Consider the following 19,290-nt stretch of genomic DNA (forward strand, 5'->3'; position numbering starts at 1 on the left):
TTACATTATAGCTTGCTGGTGTGGTATTGCTAGGCCCCTTTCCCACCTACTTTAAAAAAAGAAATTATTTCTCTTGAGAATGTTGACCTTTTATTATTTATTATCCTAAATCTAGAAAATAATTCTTTGATAGTTTGGTTAATATAGCACTGAATATATAAATTAATTTAGTATTACCATTTATCATAGAAGCATCGTTCAACCATGAGAAGTCAATATTTTTCCACTTATGTCTTTCTAGAAAGATTGTTTTGCAGTATTATTTATATAGTTCTTGTGGGTAGCTTAGTAAGTCAACTCCTAAATGAGTTTTAACAGTTAGTTATCAATGGTTTTAATTAATTTTTGGTTAATTCTCTATGTAGAACATCATATCATCTGCACAATGTTATTTTGTTTCTTCTTTGTCCATGCTTATTCCCTTAATTTCTTTTTCTTGTTTTATTGCTATACTTGGAATTTCTAGCACTCTGACAAAATAATGGTGGTGATAATGGACATCCTTACACTTATCCCTGACCTTTTTGAAAGACCTCCAATTTATCTGCATTACATATTAAATATATATGTATGCATATGTATATATGTGCATATATGTATAACTGGCTAATACATATTATTTGCCACAATAAGAAACTCCTCCCTAGTCAAAATCTTTTAGTGTTACTATAGCCTCTTTGCTAATATTTCCTTTGCAATTTTTGCAATAATGTTCATTTGGGATACTGGGATATTTCTTTCTCTGATTTGTCTTTCCTTTGTTAAAGTATCAAGATTATATTTATATTGAAAAAGGTGTTTCCTATTTTTATAAAAAGTTTATATAATGTTTGATTAATTTGTTCTATGAATGTACAATAGAATTTACTTGTAAATTCATCTAGTTCCTAGAGTTTTTCTTTTGAAATTCATTTATTAATTTATGACTTTTTCAATTTCTTTTTCTGAGATTCAATTGTTTACATTCTCTATTCCTTGTTCAGCTAATACGGGCATTTTACATCTTTGTAAGTATAAATTTACTTCATTTAAATTGTCAGTCTTTTTCTTTTATAATAGGGGAAAATACTTTCTAAAAACTTGTTGTGATTTCTTCTTTTTCATTATTGATACTAGCAATTTTCCTCTCTCCTTCATAAATCAGACTAGCTAATGGATTACTTATTTTATTTTGCTTTTTGTTTTTGTTGTTGTTAAAACATTGAATTTTCATCCAATAAGGTTTTACTTTCAACTTTGTCAATCTATTCATTGATTTTCAGTATTTTTATTTTGATGTTTCTTCAGGGTTTTTTTGATTATTAGATTTTTTAGGCTTTTTTTTAATAGTTGCACACTTTATTCATCAAACTGTTTTTTTATTTTTGTTGATGAAAGTGTTATATACATTTTTTGCATAAGAACTATTGAAACATCCATAATATAATCTCCCCATTTAACTCTTTTAATCAAATAAGTTTTTGTGCTTGCCTTTTTTGAGATTATGATTACTATCACTGCTTCTTTTAGTTCACTTGAAACATAATAGATTTTGCTCTAGTCACTTATTCTGACACCGTCAATATTTCTGTTTCAAAGTATGTTTTTTGTAGACAACAAAGTGTTGCATTCTGATTTCTTATCCTTTCTCCTACCTTTTCCCATTTTGTGGGTGAGTTCATCTCATTCATGTTGAATTATGATTGTTAATTATGTATTTCCCATCATCCTATCCTCATACTTTTTCCTCTCTTTGTCCCCACAGCCCTCCTCTTTTCAAATAAAAAGAGGATGTTGAGAAAAGAATGTTTGTGACATTGGTGACCTACTTATGATTAGTCATCTTCTGATTCACTGCTTTTCTTCTTTCCCCTTCACCTAGTCCCTGACCATTCTTATCCTTTCTTATCTTTTTTTTTCGCCGTATGATCCACTCTCCAAAGTTGCAGTTTACTTTGTTTATGAATCCCAGCCCCACTCCTACCCCAAATCTACCTTCCTATCTCCCTACCTCCTCCCTTTGTTTCCTTCTGATTCCCTGTTGATTTTAATGTATTTCTAAACCAAATTCTTTATGTGTGTTTATTCAACCATACTTTGTCAAATTCAGATGAAAATAAACTTTATGTATAGTCTAGTCTCCTATTCAATCCTCCATGTTTGTACTGTCTTCTTACATACTTTGATTATGTAAAATAATAAGTTCTATCCCCTCCTGTATTAGGAGGGCAGAGTTTATAATCTCAAAGAGGATCATAAACATGTCTGAAAGGTTCGGAACCGCCGGATATAAGAAACTCTCAAAGTAGAAGGCAGAAGAATCAAAACATTTATTTAGGCTCCACAGTAACCAACCCATGAACCAGCAACCCCATTTTGATATATTGATCAAAAGCTTCCAGGCCCAATAAGTACGCCTTGAAAGAGTAACCAGGAGGCTACAGAGAAGCATGATTGCGTAAAGCAAAATCATGTTTCCCCCTCTATGGTAATAAGATTACCCACTGGACTGAAGTCTTTGTTCAGCTTCCTCCCGTAGGTCAGCTCTGCTACTGGCAGCTCCTGCTTCAGCTGTGGCTGTGGCTGTAACTGTAGCTGTAACTGTCGCTGTAACTGTCGCTGTAACTGTCGCTGTAACTGTCTCTGGCTCCAACCGGAAAAGGAAAAGAGGATCTTCAAGCTGTCCTCTCCCCTCTTATAGAGTTTTTGACATCATCAAGCACCGCCTGAACGACCAGGGCCGATTGGTTCTTGACTTGGCCCCTCCCCCTAGCGTAGCCGTTAACACCTCCCCTCAGCCAGCCCCATGACTCATCACACAGGAAGTTGTCTGCTTCCTGGAATGCTCTTTGGGCTTCCTGCCCCGGAAGAGCAAGCCACAGTGTCCAGAGGCTCAATGAGGTAAGCTGAGTCATTCAAAGAAAACAAAGGCCATTCTGGCTACACCTCCCTCCCTATTTCTTCTCTAATATAGAGTCAGGAAGACCTAAGCTCAAGTCTGGCCTTAGACACTCACTAGCTGTGTGACCCTGGGCAAGTTACTTAACCGCTGTTTGCCTTAATCCACTGGAGAAGAAAATGGCAAACCATTCCAGTATATTTGCCAAGAAAACCCTATGGATAATATGGCCCATGGAATCATGAAGAGTCAGATACAACCAAATAACAGGATATTCTTTGTTCTGACTCTTTTCTTTTTTGTCTTATTGTCATAAAAATATGATGAAACTTACTCTCAGGCCCCATAGTTCTTTCTCTGGATGTGGTTGACATTTTCTGTCATAAGTCTTTTGGAGGTATCTTAGATCATTGTATTGTTGAGAAGAGCTAAGTCTATTAAAGTTGGTCATCACACAATGTTGCTGTTACTGTGTATAATGTTCTCCTGGTTCCACTCACTTCACTCAGCATCAGTTCATGTAAGTCTTTCCAGGTTTTTCTGAAGTCTGCCTGCTCATCATTTCTTATAGCGCAATAGTATTCCATTACATGCATATACCACAACTTGTTCAGTCATTCCCCAATTGATAGTCATCCCTTCGATTTCTAATTCTTTGCCACCACAAAAAGAGCTGCTGTAAATATTTTTGTACATATGAGTTCTTTTCCATTTTTTATGATCTCTTTGAGATACAGACCTAGTAGTGGTATTGCTGGGTCAAAGGGTATGCACAGTTTTATAGCCCTCTGGGCATAGTTCCGAATTGCTCTCCAGAATGGTTGGATCAGTTCACAATTCCACCAACAATGCATTAGTGAAAACAAATGTTAAAAAGCAGAAATGGTTAATATATCCTTTATTGTCATTGGCTCTGGGACCACAAACAAAAGACACAGACCCAAATAGAGACCTAAAAATGAAATCCTAAATAACAAGTGGTTAAAAGATTAAATCAAAGAAATAATTAATAATTATGTGAAAGAAGATGGTAATGATAAAACAACATACCAACATTTCTGGGATGCAGCTAAAGCATTCCTCAGGGAAAAATCATATCCCTATAAAAATACCAATTAAATGACCAAAGGATTACTTTATAGACCCAGAAAAATCATAATGAAATTCATCTGGAGGAACATAAGATCAAGAATGTTAAAGGAAACAATTAGGGGGAAAACTGGGAGAAAGAGCCCTTAGTAGTGTCAAATCTCAAACTATATTACAAAGCAGTAATCTTTAAAATGATTTGTCACTGATTAAAAACTAGAAAGTTTAATAAGTATGATAGTTTAAGCAACACACAGAAACAAACACAATGGCCTTTTTAAAATTTTTATTTATTTATTTTTAGTTTTTAACATTCACTTCCATAAGTTTTAAATTTTCTCCACCTCCCTCCCTTTCCTCCTCCCCAAGATGGCATGCAATCCAACATAGGCTCTACATATACATTCTTATTAAACATTATTTCACATTATTTCATATTATTTCACATTAGTCAAGCACAATAGCCCTTTGAGAAGACCCCAGTTACTAGGATAAAAACTCACTATTTTGCAAAAAATGCTGGGAAATATGGAAAGCAGTCTGCCAGAGATTAAGTTTAGAGACCAGCACTCATACCATATAAGAACATAAGCTCCAAATGGATATATAAATCAGATATCACAAACAAAGTTGATGTGCAAGGAAGAAATTACTATTCAGATCTATGAATAAGAGTTCATGACGAAATAAAAGATAGAGGTGATCACAGAAAATAAAAAGGGCACTTCTGATTACATAAAATTTAAAAGATTTTGCACAAACAAAACCAATGCAGCTAAACTTAGCAGGGAAGCAAGTAATCATGGAAGAATCTTTGCAGCAAGTTTCTCTGATAAAAGTCTCATTTCTAACAAAGATAGGAACTGATTCAAGTTTAATACGATTAAAACTCATTCTTCAACTAATAAGTGGTCAAAGCATATAGATAGACAATTATCAAAGGAAAAAAATCCAAGCTATTAGTAGCCATGTGAAAAAATGCTATGTATCACTAATAATATGAGTAATTAAAATTAAAGCAACTCTGAGGTTCTACCTGACACCCATCAGTTGAGAAGAAAAAAAAAACATGAAATGTGGGAGGATATCAGGAAAAAAGGCATATTGATGCATTGTTGGTAGAGCTATAAAATGATCCAGCTCTTCTTGAAAGCGATTTGGAACCAGTTCCAAAAAAGAGTCACCAAACTGTGTATACCCTTTGACCTACTGATTTCACTTGTAGACCTATACCTCAAAGACATCAAAGGAAGAAGAAAAGGACCCATGTATACAAAAATATTTATAGCAGGTCTTTTTGTAGTGGTAAAGAACTAGAAAGTAAGGAGTGGGTACTTATCAATTGTGGAATGGCTAAACACATGATGGTATAGGAATGTAGTGGAATATTATTATGCTGTGGGAAATGACAAGAGGGACTGTTTCAGAGAAACCTGGGAAGACTTGAGTATACAAAGTGTTTGCACTTTTGTTTCAAAGTGAAGTGAGCAGAACCAGGAGAATAATTTATACAATAACAGCATTGTAAAACAACAAGCAACTTTGAAAGAATTAAGAGTTCTGATAATTCAATGAGTAAACACAATTCCAGAGAATTGGTGATGCAGAACCTACCTACCTCTTGACAAAGAGGAAATGGTCTCAAGATGCAGAATACGAAATACAGTTTTGGACATGGCCGATGTGGGAATTTGTTTATCTTAACTATTTTTTCCCCTAATGGGGGTGGGTGGGAGGGAGAGAAAATTAATATTTAGTTTATGGGAAAACAGTGAATAAAAGTTATCCGGAACACCTCAGGGGTACTACCAGAACATTGAGGTGAAAATGAAACCTTGCTCTGTGAATGGGACTTGGAGTTGGGATACAGACCCCAGTAACTTTTTCAAGGCCATAAAATCATAACTCCTTTCAAAGGTAGGTAATATCAAATACAGGAGATGTCAACCTATTATACTCCATGATTTGGGGCATTTTTAGGAACCTGAGGAAAGAGGTGTGAGGTGTGGTAGTCCTCTCCACTCTAAATCTAGCGTTGCTAGCAGATAATAGCTTTCTTTGTCAGGGACCAGGGTGAATTGCTGGTCTTAGTCACTAGGGGGAGCACATCACACCAAAATTTGATTGCAGTGAGGGCGCAGGTGTCACACTGATTTTCCTTTCTTCATCTCTCAACTGAGTCGGGGAGCATGGGGGCGGGGCGGGGGGCGGGGAGCGGCGGGAGGAGATAGGACACAATTCAAGAAAAAGAAACACTCTTTAATCGCTAGACCCTGGTTTCATTCACTTCTCAGCCTTACCTTGTTTCAGAATCTCTATAAATTTAAAACCCAGCTGATTATTTTTGTTCCTCTGCACTATTCTAAGCATCTTATCTGGATAGTTTTATTGAAAGCAACAGCTTTCACAGGAAAACAATATACACATTGACTAAAACAACGTAAATGGAAAGGACAAAAAATGTGAACATTGTGTCATAATAATCAAGACTAGCACTGGAGAAGAGTTGAGAAAATACACCTCCCTTCCTTCTTTGCAGAGATGGGAGATTATGGGTATGAAATGTTAAAAATATTCTCAGAAAAAGTTTATGTGTTTTGATGAATTGCTTTTTTTCTTTTTCTTTTTGTTAGAAAGGATACTTTGCTGGGTAGAGGAGGGGATAATATATATTAGGGAATGAAGGTAATATAAAAACAAAGCATATCAATATGCATTTTAATATAGTACCAAAAAGCAACAGATTCTAGTTTATGAGTGAGAACAGGGAGCGCAGAATTAACCTGGCTTCCGGTTTTGCCTCCACATTTCTAAAAAATGAGTTTTTAATGATGTCTTCTGTTTCTTACATCATCATAGCTGTCCCAAGTTTCCCTCCCCGACCCCTCCCCAAGAGCCACCCCATATAACAAATAGTATTTTTCAGAGAGGAAAAAAGTCAGCATAACTGATCAATACATTAAAAAAGTTTGAAAACATGTGCAATGTGAAATACCTGTGGAACTCCCGCCTCCACCAAAGGGTAGATTGGGGGTTTCCTCTCATCTCTTCATCTGAATCTTGCTTGAGCTTTATAATTTTGTTACGTTGTGTGTGTGTGTGTGTGTGTGGTTGTTCTTTCCATCTACATTGTTGTAGCTACTGTGTATATTATTTTCCTTGACTTGGCTTACTTCACTCTGCATTAGTTCATATAGATCTTTCCACGCACATATCATTTCTTAGAGCATAGTCATATTCCATTATATTTATGTACTACAATTTGTTTAGCCATTCCCCAGTTTATGGATAGGGCGTCTACTTTGTTTCCAATTCTTAGCTATCATAAAAAGTGCTGCTATAAATACTTTGGACTATATGGAGACTTTCTTCTTATCATTGACTTTCTTGAGGATATAAACCCGATAAGGAGATCTCTGAATCAGAGGTATAGACATTTTAGTCACTTTATTTATATAATTCCAAATTGCTTTCTAAAATTATTATATTGTTTCACAGCTCCAACAACAATGTGTTTGTATACCTGTCATTTCACAACCCTTCCAATATTGACTGTTGCCATTTTTTGTCATTTTTGTCAGTTTGGTGGGGTTGGAGGTGAAACCTCAGGGTTGTTTTCATTTGCATTATTACTGATTTCAAACACTCTTTCATGTTGTTGCGAATACTTTGCATTTCTTATTTTGAGAACTGTTAGTTGATATTCTTTGACTACTTATTTATTGGGGAATGGCCAGTCTTATATACATTTATTAATTGATTATATATCTTAGATAGCAAACTCTTATCAGAAAATTTTGGATTTTTCCCATTGAACCATTTCCCTCATTATCCTAGATGAATAAATTTTATCTGTGCAAAAGTTTTTCAGTTGCAAGTAATCAAGGTTATCTATTTCATCTTTTGTAATTGCCCTATCTCTTATTTGGTTAAGCATATATATCCTACCTATAGCTGTGAAATGCATATGATCTAATTTTTTAATAGTATGATCTTTAATGTTAAGGTTGCATTTCCATTTAGTTCATTTACAATGTATTGTGGAATGTGGTGTAAGGTATTTGTCTAAGTCTAATTTCTGCCAGACTGCTTTCCAGTTTTCCCATCAGTGTTCACCAAATAAGGAAGTTTTTTTTTCCTTCTGTAATGTATGGATTACACTTTAACAAACACTGAGTTACTGAGTTCTATTTTTTCTGATTCTCCCTTGTTTAGTCTGTTCCATTGATCTATCCCTCTGTTTTTTTTACCAGCAACATATGGTTTTGATAACTTTATAATAGAGTTTGAGGTCAGGAAGTGATATTTCCCTTTTGTCTCTACTTCTTTTCATCATTTCCCCTGATATTCTAGATCTTTTATTTTTCCAAATGAATTTAGTTATTATTTTATCAAGTTTTATAAAATATCCCCTTGATAATTTCATAGCATTAAGGTATAAATTAGTTTTGGTATTGTAATTTTTATTATGTTGTTATGACCTTGCCCTGAGACCTGGATATTCCTCCCACTATTTAAACTGTTCTTTATTTTTTTTAAGGAGCACTTTGTACTTGAATCTATACAAGTCTTAGGGTAGGTTAATCCCCATATATTTTATTAATTTTGTGGTTATTTGTAATGGGGTTTCCCCTTCTATTATTTATTCTTCTGTTTTGTTATTTTTAAAAAAAATTATTATTTGTTTAATATTTTTAGTTTTCAGCATTGATCTCCACAAGAGTTTGAATTACAAACTTTCTCCGCATTTCTACCCTCCCCCCACTCCAAAATGGCATATATTCTGACTGCTCCGTTCCCCAGTCAGCCTTCCCTTCTGTCACCCCCACTTCCCCCCCCATCCCCTTTTCCCTTATTTTCTTATAGGGCAAGATAGATTTCTATGCCCCATTGCTTGTATATCTTATTTCCCAGTTGCATACAAAAACAACTTTTGTTTTGAACATCTGCTTTTAAAATTTTAAAATTCTCCCCCCTCTTCCCTTCCCACCCACCCTCCCTAAGAAGGCAAGCAATTCAACATAGGTCACACGTGTATCATTATGCAAAATCCTTCCACAATACTCATGTTGTGAAAGACCAACTATATTTTGTTCCCTCCTATCCTGTCCCCCTTTATTTAATTTTCTCCCTTGACCCTGTCCCTTTTTGAAAGTTTTTGCTTTTGATTGCCTCATCCCCCATCTGCCCTCCCTTCTATCATTCCCCCTATTTTATCCCATTCCTCCTTCTTTCCTGTGGGGTAAGATACCCAACTGAGTGTGTATGTTATTCCCTCCTCACGTCAAATACGATGAGAGCAAGATTCACTCATTCCCCCTCACCTGCCCCCTCTTCCCTTCCTACAGAACTGCTTTTCTTGCCACTTTTATGTGAGATAATTTACCCCATTCTATCTCTCCCTTTTTCCCTCTCTCAGTATATTCCTCTCTCATCCCTTGATTTTATTTTTTTAGATACCATCCCTTCATACCTTCATATTCAACTCAACCTGTGCCCTCTGTCTATATATATATATATATATGTGTGTGTGTGTGTGTGTGTGTGTGTGTGTGCATGTGTATTCCCTTCAGCTACCCTAATACTGAGGTCTAATGAATTGCACAAATCACCTTTCCATGTGGGAAGGTAAACAAAACACTTCAACTTTAGTAAGTCCCTTATGATTTCTCTTTCTTGTTTACCTTTTCATGCTTCTCTTGATTCTTGTGTTTGAAAGTCAAGTTTTCTATTCATCTCTGGTCTTTTCACTGAGAAAGCTTGAAAGTCCTCTATTATATTGAAAATCTATATTTTACCTTGGAGTATGCTACTCAGTTTTGCTGGGTAGGTGATTCTTGGTTTTAATCCAAGCTCCATTGACCTCCAGAATATCATATTCCAAGCCCCTCAGTCCCTTAATGTAGAAGCTGCTAGATCTTGTGTTGTCCACATTGTGTTTCTGCAATACTCAAATTGTTTCTTTCTGGCTCCTTGCAGTATTTTCTCCTTCCTCTTGGAGCTCTGGAATTTGGCAACAATATTCCTAGGAGTTTTCTCTTTGGGGTCTTTTTCAGGAGGCAATTGGTAGATTCTTTCCATTTCTATTTTACCCTCTGGCTCTAGAATATCAGGGCAGTTCTCCTTGATAATTTCTTGAAAGATGATGTCTAGGCTCTTTTTTTGATCATGGCTTTCAGGTAGTCCAATAATTTTTAAATTATCTCTCCTGGGTCTATTTTCCAGGTCAGTGGTTTTTCCAGTGAGATATTTCACATTGTCTTCAACTTTTTCATTCCTTTGGTTCTGTTTTATAATATCTTGATTTCTCATCAAGTCACTAGCTTCCACTTGCTCCAATCGAATTTTTAAGGTGGTATTTTCTTCAGTGGTCTTTTGGACCTCCTTTTCCATTTGGCCAATTCTGCCCTTCAAGGCATTCTTCTCCTCATTGGCTTTTTGGAGCTCTTTTGCCATTTGAGTTAGTCTATTTTTTAAGGTGTTGTTTTCTTCACTATTTTTTTGGGTCTCCTCTAGCAAGTCATTGACTGGTTTTTCATGGTTTTCTCACATCACTCTCATTTCTCTTCCCAATTTTTCCTCTACTTCTCTTACTTGCTTTTCCAAATCTTTTTTGAGCTCTTCTGTGGCCTGACACCAATTCATATTTTTCTTGGAAGCTTTCGATGTAGGGTCTTTAACTTTGTTGACTTCTTCTGGCTGTATGTTTTGGTCTTCTTTGTCACCAAAGAAAGGTTCTAAAGTCTGATTCTGAATCTGAGAGTGTTTTTGCTGCCTGTTCATGTTCCCAGCCAACTACTCGACCCTTGAGCTTTTTTCGGGGTACGACTGCTTGTAGAGTAGAGAGTACTTTGTCCCAAGCTTGAGGGGCTGCCCTGCTGTTTTCAGAGCTACTTCTGTACAGCAAGCTCTGCCACACCAGCGCTCCTTCTCCCCCAAGAGCCACCAACCAGTATTGTGCCCCAGATCCAGGCAGGGCAAAGCAGGCTTTGCACTCCCACTCTAATCTGCTGCTTAATTCCTCCCACCAGGTGGACCTGGGGCCAGAAGCAACTGCAGCTGTAGGTCTGGAAGCAGCCTCAGAGCTGCACCACCTCTGCTGCCCCTGGGGTGGTGGCCAACTGCCAACTCCTTTCACTCTGTCCCAGAAGCTTTTCCCACTAACCTTCTCTGTTGTCTTTGGCATTTGTGGGCTGAGAAGTCTGGCAACTGCCACAGTTCATTGATTCAGGGCCCTACAACCTGTTCTGCCCAGCTCCCAATCTGGTTAGTCCTGGCACGGCCCACACTGGGCTGTGCTCCACTCTGCTCCCAGCTCCGTGTGACAGACCCTTCCCAGAGACCATCCAGATTGTCCTGGGCTGGACCCCTGCTTCCCTCTGCTATTTCGTGGGGTCTGCAGTTCTAGAATTTGTTCAGAGCCATTTTTATAGGTGTTTGGAGGGACCTTTGGGAGAGCTTAAGCAAGTTCCTGCTTTCTAGCCACCATCTTGGCTCTGCCCCCTGTTTTGTTATTTTTACATAGAAATGCTATATATTTGGGGGTACTTATGTTGTAATTTGCAATTTTGCTCCAGCTATTTTTTGTTATTGTTCAGTTGTTCAGTCATGTCTGACTCTTTGTCACCCCATGGACCATAGCACACTAGGCTCTTCCATCCTTTACTCTCTCCTGGAGTCTGTCCAAGCTCATATTCATTGCTTCCATAACACTATCTGTTCATCTCATCCTCTGCCATCCCCTGTTCCTTTTGCTTTCAATCTTTCCCAACATCAGAGTCTTTTCCAGTGAGTCCTTGTCTTCTCACGATGTGGCCAAAGTATTGAAGCTTCAGCTTCAGTATTTGACCTTTCAGTGAATGGCCTGAGTTAGTTTCTTTAAGTATTGACTGATTTGATCTCCTTGCTGTCCAAGGGATTCTCAAAAGTCTTCTCCAGCACCAAAATTCAAAAGCATTGATTCTACAGCACTCAACTTTCCTTATAGTCCAACTCTGACAGCCATACAGTACTACTGGAGAAACCATAGCTTTGACTAGACAGACCTTTGTTAGCAAAGTGATGTCTCTGCTTTTCATATGCTATCCAGATTTGTCATAGCTTTCCTTCCAAGGAGCGTCTTTTAATTTCATGGCTACAGTCAGTGATCTTTGAGCCCAAGAATATAAAATCTGACACTGCTTCCATTTCTTCTCCCTCTGTTTGCCAGGAGGTAATGGGATCAGTTGCCAAGGTCTTAATTTTTTGAATATTGAGCTTCAAGCCAGCTTTTACACTCTCTTCTTTCACCCTCAGCAAAAGACTTCTTGATTCTTCTCCACTTTCTGCCAACAGGGTGGTATTGTCTGCATATCTGAGATCGTTGATATTTCTCCCAGCAACCTTAATTCCAGCTTTGGATTTGTCCAGCCTGGCATTTCACATGATGTACTCTGCATATAAATTAAATAAATAAGGTTGTACTCCTTTTCCAATCTTAAATCAATAAGGTGTTTCATGTTTGGTTCAAACTATTCCTTCTTGACCTGCATACAGATTCTTCAGGAGACAAATAACTAGCTGAAGCTATTAATTATCTCAATTAGTATCCTATGTGATACCCTTAGATTTTCCAAGTGAGTCATCACATCATCACCAAATAGAGACAATTTTGTTGGGAAAGGTTCCAGTGTAGCCTCATTGCATATGATACTTGCTTTTGGTTCTAGATAGATGTTTTTTGTAATATTAAAAAAGTCCCTCAGGGGGCAGCTAGGTGGCACAGTGAGTAGAACACTGGCCCTGGAATCAGGAAGACCTGAGTTCAAATCCGGCTTCAGACATTTGACACACGTACTAGCTGTGTGACCTTGGGCAAGTCACTTAACCCCAATTGCCCTGCCAAAAAACCAAATACCGCCCCCCCCCCAAAAAAGGTCCCTCTATGCCTATACTTTGTAGGATTTTTGTCATAAAAAATTGTTGTACTTTGTCAAAGGCTTTTTCTGTATCTACTGAGATGATCATGTGGTTTGGGATGTTTTGGTTTTTAATATGATTAATTATGTTGATTGTTTTTCTAATGTTGAACCATCCTTGCATCCCTGGTATAAGTCCCTGTTGGGCATAAGGAATGATTTCTTGGATAAATCACCACAATCTGCATTGCAAGATTTTGTTTGAAATCTTTGAGTCAGTATTCATTAATGATATTTACCTATAGTTTTCTTTCTCTGTTGTATCTTTCCCTGATTTTGGTAGTAGGACTATATTTATCTCATAAAAGGATTCTGGTAAGGTGCTTCCTTTCTCAATTTTTGAGAATAATTTATGAAGCAAATTTGATAGAAATCTCCTGTGAATCTATCAGAACCAGAGGTTTTTTTCTTTCCTAGTTCCTTTACAGCCAGATCTATTTCCTTTTCTGAAACTGGGTTGCTTAAGATCTCTCTGGTTTTCTGATAATTTGGATTTTTTTTAAAGTGGCCCTCTAATTCTTCTGTGTTCAGTTTTGTTAGCATATAACTGTGAATAATATGTTTTGATCATTCTTTTTATTTCTTCTATTTTTACTTTGATTTTGCCTTGCTCTTTTACTGTTTTGTTTATTTGATTTTCTGTTCTCTTATGTTTAATTAAATTAGCTAAGGGTTTATCAATTTTGTTAGTCTTTTTAAAAAACTAGATTTTAGTTTTATTGATCATTTCTATGAATTTTTTGCTTTTAATTTATGTTTCACCTATGATTTTTAATATCTCCTTTCTGTGCTTTTCAGGTTTATTTATTTGTTGCCTTTCTAATTTTTTAAATGCATATTATTGTCAATTCTTTGTTTTTAATTTTGTTAATGTACGTTGTAAGGATAAGATTTTCTCCCGAGGGCTGCTTTAGCTGCATCCCAGAAATTTTGGTATGTTGTTTCATTAACATTTTCTTTTACATTGTTATTAATTGTTTCTATGATTTGTTCTTTGACCCACTCATTATTTAGGATTTCTTTGTTAAGACTCCATTTGGATCTCTGTCTTTTGCTTGTGGTCCCTATTTTTATTGTGTTATGGTCTACAAAGCATGTGTTAACTATTTCTGCCTTTTTACATTTATTTGCAGTTTCTCTGAGCCCTAGTACATAGTCAGTTTCTATATGTATGTATGTATGTATGCATGTATGTATGTATGTGTGTATTCCTTTGCTAACCCATTTAGAAGATGCCATAGGTCTTTTTAACTCCAGTTTTTCCAGCAATTTTTTCAGCACCACATTTCCCCTTGCGTTTATTTTTCTGTTAGATTCAATAGTCTCTTGTCACTACTGTGACATAGATAGTAGTCTATGTTTTCTTGTAGCTCAGATATTTCCTTTATCGATTTGGATGCTAAAGTATTTGGAACATTTATTATTGATATTGGTCGGTTGTCTTTGATTCCTTTCAGCCTAGTATAGTTTCCTTGTTCATCTCTTTATTTTTTGACTGTTTGTTTTGCTGTCAGATAGCATGATTGCAACTCCTGCTTTTTTGGATTCACTTGATGCGTAGTAATTTTTTTCCCTTTATCTTATTTTTATTATATGTATGTCTTTGTTTTATAAATGGGTTTCTTGTAAGGAACACCTTGTAGGCTTTCGTTTTCTTATCCAATCTGTCACTCATATTCATTCTATTGGATTGTTTAATCCATTCACAGGCGGCTAGGTGGTTCAGTGGATAGAGTACCTACCTAGCTTGGAGTCAGAAAGGCTCATCTTCCTGAGTTCAAACCTGGCCTCAGATGCCTAGCTATGTGACCCTGGGCAAGTCACTTAACTCTGTTTGCCTAAGTTTTAATGAGCTGGAGAAGGACATGACAAACCACTTCAGTATCTTGGCCAAGAAAACCCTAAAAGGGGTCACAAAGATTCAGATATGACTAAAATAACTGAACAACAAAAAAATCTATTCACATTTAAGTCTATAAGAGTTAGGTTTATATTTTTCTCTCTCTCTAATATTAAAGATTTAATTCAAGTTATGATTTCCCCCACCTCCTCTCCTTTTCTGCTGCAAACACAGTACTATTGTTCTTCCAGTGACTTTACATTAACCTTTTAAAAAGTAGTTTTGTCCAGCTGGTTCTTTTCTTTTTACCCCAGGTCCTCTCCTCTCATGTATTAAGCCTTTTCCTTTGGGGTTTTGCTTATTCATTCCTTTTTCTCCTCCTTTGATCTCATTATATAATTCTTTCTTTGCTTTTTTCCTCCATTAGTCAAGTAGGTTTCCCCCTTCCTTTTCTCCCCTTCAACTAGTCCTGTTCATTAGGGTTTTTTAAAATTTCATTTTGGCTCTTTCCCCCCCCTTCCTCTTTCCCCTCGGAGGCGGTGGCGGTGTGTCTGATCGGCGATCATGGCAAAAATCAAGGCCAGGGATCTTCGTGGGAAGAAGAAGGAGGAGCTCCTCAAACAGTTGGATGATTTAAAGGTGGAACTTTCCCAGTTGAGAGTGGCCAAGGTCACTGGAGGAGCTGCATCCAAGCTATCTAAGATCCGAGTTGTCCGAAAATCTATTGCCCGAGTCCTAACTGTCATCAATCAGACACAGAAAGAGAACCTCAGGAAATTCTATAAGGGCAAGAAATACAAGCCTCTGGACCTTAGGCCCAAGAAGACCCGTGCCATGCGCCGCAGGCTTAATAAGCACGAGGAAAGCCTGAAGACCAAAAAACAGCAGAGGAAGGAACGCCTTTACCCCCTTCGGAAATTTGCTGTTAAGGCATGATTTGTTAAGGTGCTCAATAAAAAGAAATTATTATAAAAAAAAAAAAATAAAAAAAAAAATAAAATTTCATTTTGGCCCTTTTCCGGGGAGGATTTCTCTGATATTCTTCATTATCCATCCTCTCTTCTATCTACTCTAGGTCCTTATTCTATAATTTATGACCCCTACAATTATCTAGTCTCTATTCTATGTATTCCTCATGCAATTAAAACTTCCAAGTTATCCTTTCTAAACTCTTCTAGACAGTTTCTGCCACTTTGTGATAGAGCTTCCTTCACAGATTCCCATTTTCCATTCTCTCTCTCTCTCTCTCTCTCTCTCTCTCTCTCTCTCTCTCTCTCTCTCTCTCTTTCTCTCCCCCCCCCCCCCTCTCTCAACTCCTGTAGATATCAGAAGGGAAAACCCCCCCTGATGTGACTACTCCCTTTCATTACCATATCCCTGATTATGTAGCCCATCACTGATATATACCCTTCCTTGGCTGCCTTCTTTTCCCCATTTGCTTTAATGTCTCCTCTTTGTGTCCATGCTCTCCCATCCCCCAGGTGCCAGTAGCCCCCAAAATTTCTGACTTCCTACCCCCAGAGGTAGGACAAGTGGTCTTCTCAAGCATCAATTCCCTTGGACCACACCCAAGAAAAGGTCCTCACCTCCCTCCGCAGAACAACTCTCTTCACACATAAGAACATTTCATCAATGAAACCCCCTCATATTATCAAAGCAAGGTCTCCTTCACTCCCCACCCTTATAATCCTTTCCCCTTCCTCCTTCCCCCTTTCTATGCAGGATCTTCTTTTCCCAAGGCCACAGGGGTCATGTTCTCCTCACAGCTAGCTCTCAATTTGACCCAGACACATTACACACTCTCTTCTAATTCCCTCATGCCCTTCCCCATCCATATACCCTCCAATTTTGTAATTTAATCCCACAGAAATACAGTAGTTCACCTGTAGGCTGATGTCACCAGGTTCTGTCTATAATGCCTCTGGCCTACCTCTTCACTGTTACCTACACTGGAGTTCTGCCTTTACATCTGTCTGTCTCCTTGTGTACATTCATTTAGAAACGTTTCCTACTGGTCTATCTGCTGTCACTGTTGCTGTCCTTGGCTGCTGCATTTGTTTAATCTGCTTGTATTTCTGTTGTCTGGAGTGTTCGAAAAACAAATATTCTCTTCAAATCTGATTTTCTTTCTAAGAATGTGTTAAATGCCTCTTTGTTATTGAATGGTCATCTTTTTTCACATATGATTAAGATCAGATTTGCAGGATAGGTCATCCTGGCATGCATCCTGAGCTTCATTGCTTTTTGGAACGCATTATGCCATTCCTTCCTATGTTTTCTTCTGCATACAAAGTAGTTTTGTGTTAGTAAAATTTCCCTTCCTTTGTATTTGAAGGTCTTTCTCCTGACTGCCTGCAAAATTTAATGTTTCTGAATTAAATTGTTAAATTTAACCACTACATATCTGAAGTCTGAAGCCTTGGGTTTTTTCTGGAGACCATCTATGACTTGTTTCAATTGGTACTTCATTTTATGTGGTCAGAAGTTTGGGGCAGTTCCCTTTTATTGTTTCTTGCATTATGTTGTTCATATATTTTATCATATCATGTTCTTCTGGGAGATCTATGGTACTTAGGTTGTCTCTGTGCATCCTGTCTTTGAGATCAATACGTTTTGCTTGCATAGTAAGTATATTTTGTTTTAATGGGTTTTTTGTTGGTTTTTTTTTCTAGATTGTTCTTCACTTCTGTATCTTTGCATTCCCAAACCATTATTTTCTCTTTTGTTTCTTTGGTGAGATTTTCCACTATCGATTCAAGTTTCCCTATTCTGTTCATTGTTTTTGCTGATCAGGCCATAAATTCATCTCCCATAATTCTCATTTCTCTTTTGAACCACATAGGAACAGCATGATGTGGTTACATGTTCTCTTCCTATTCCATAGGGTTCTCTGCCTCATCAAGTGTTGGATCATTGTCCTTTGTTTTGTAGTCTTTATTCATAAATGCCTGAACTAATTTACTAGATCTAGAGGCTACATTTCCTTCTGTTGTTAATGTTTTCCCTATTGATTTATCCATTTATGTCAAGGTCTTCAAGTTTTCTTCTGAGATCTTTGGTATCTTTTCCCCAACTGTTCACTTTCTGACTTCCTCCCCCTCTGATGGTTTCCTTGAGGGCTAGATCTCGAAGCATCTCAGCCCTCAGCCTCCTCCCACATTGGGTAATTCATGGTTCACCAGTCTAGGCATCTGCCTCCAGTAATTTTGAGGGGTACAGAATTGACCCCAGTTGTATGTTAAGCTCTTTCCCTGAGGCTTAGTGGAGTGCCACACAGTACTCCTACACACACACACACACACACACACACACAGAGTGTCCTGTCCCGTTCCCTCTGTTCCTCAGTTCTCTGGGGACTGGCACCAGCAGTTCTCATAACTATCGGCTTTGCTGGTACTAAGGGATTGATTTCCATGTTTGGGTCTCTGAGGCTTTAGGAAGAAGGATGGGCTGTTTCAAGCTCAGATGCATATCCTGACCCTTTTCTTCTGTTCCTCTACTCTCCTGCAGAGATCTTTTGTAGCATTGAATGCTACCTGTGATAGCACAGTCTGTTGCGGCCCCAGCAAGTTTCTGCCACTGGAAGACTATATGCATTGGCTGTCAGCCCTAGCAAACTTCTACAGCCTAGAGCTGGGATCAGCATGGCATTGAAAAAAGTGGGGAGACTGGGGTGTGGGGTTGGGTTTTGTTGCAAGCCTATGTGTTGGTTCTTTAGGCTGATTTGTGCAGCCTCCCTGCTGGTAGGTAATGAGGGAGGAAGTGCTAAGTGAGCCCAGGGAGGTTTTTGGTTTTCTTTTCTTTTGGAATCTTAGTGTTTTAGACTATGGAGACAGCTGAAGTTGTTTTTATCTTTGGTGCATAATTTGTTTTGGAGAGGTTTGCAAGATCATGGGAATCAGAGCAAATATCTAGTCTTCCATCTTGTTGGTCACATGACCTAGAAGTCTCATCTTAAACTTTTGAAAAAATTTTGGATCTTGAGTCTGACAAGCAGTATTTTAGTTATCCCTCTCAGCTTCATGTTATTTGCATATTTGACTTGTAGGCCATCATTGATATTTCCAAGTCAGCTCTTAGCCATATTTGCTTTCAACTAAGTCACTGATAAAATGCTGAACACCTGAGGGCTAAGGATAGAGTAGTCCATTAAATACCTCCTCCCAAACTGATACTCAAGCATTAATGACTATTCATTCAATCATTCTGATTTCACCTAATTATATCACTTAACCCACACTTTTCCATCTTTTCTACAAAAATGGCATGCAGAGCTATAACTAGGGTGAGGTGATTGGGGCACTGAAATTTAGAGGTTGTTGATAGCAATTACTTCCAGCAGAAACAGAAAAACCTAACTTAGAACCTAATTAACAAAAACAATTATTAAAAATAGGAAACTACAAGATGATAGGCTTTCTCCACTCCATTTCTAAGTGGCCATATCTCAGTCAAGCTCTTTCTTAGCTCAGACCAGCTATGCTCCTCTCCCACACTTACACAATTAGTAACCTTCCTGCCAAACA

General features: G+C 37.6%; 1 protein-coding gene across 1 annotated transcript; it reads left to right on the plus strand.

Annotated features, from left to right (window-relative positions):
* Positions 1–15,282: 15,282 nt before the first annotated feature.
* On the plus strand, positions 15,283–15,736 carry LOC118851559 (60S ribosomal protein L35). The gene has a single exon (XM_036761046.1). The coding sequence runs from the start codon at positions 15,329–15,331 to the stop codon at positions 15,698–15,700; it is 372 nt and encodes a 123-aa protein (XP_036616941.1). The 5' UTR covers positions 15,283–15,328; the 3' UTR covers positions 15,701–15,736.
* Positions 15,737–19,290: the final 3,554 nt, after the last annotated feature.

Source organism: Trichosurus vulpecula, chromosome 5 (genome assembly GCF_011100635.1).
Source record: "Trichosurus vulpecula isolate mTriVul1 chromosome 5, mTriVul1.pri, whole genome shotgun sequence".
Taxonomy (NCBI): Eukaryota; Metazoa; Chordata; class Mammalia; order Diprotodontia; family Phalangeridae; genus Trichosurus; species Trichosurus vulpecula.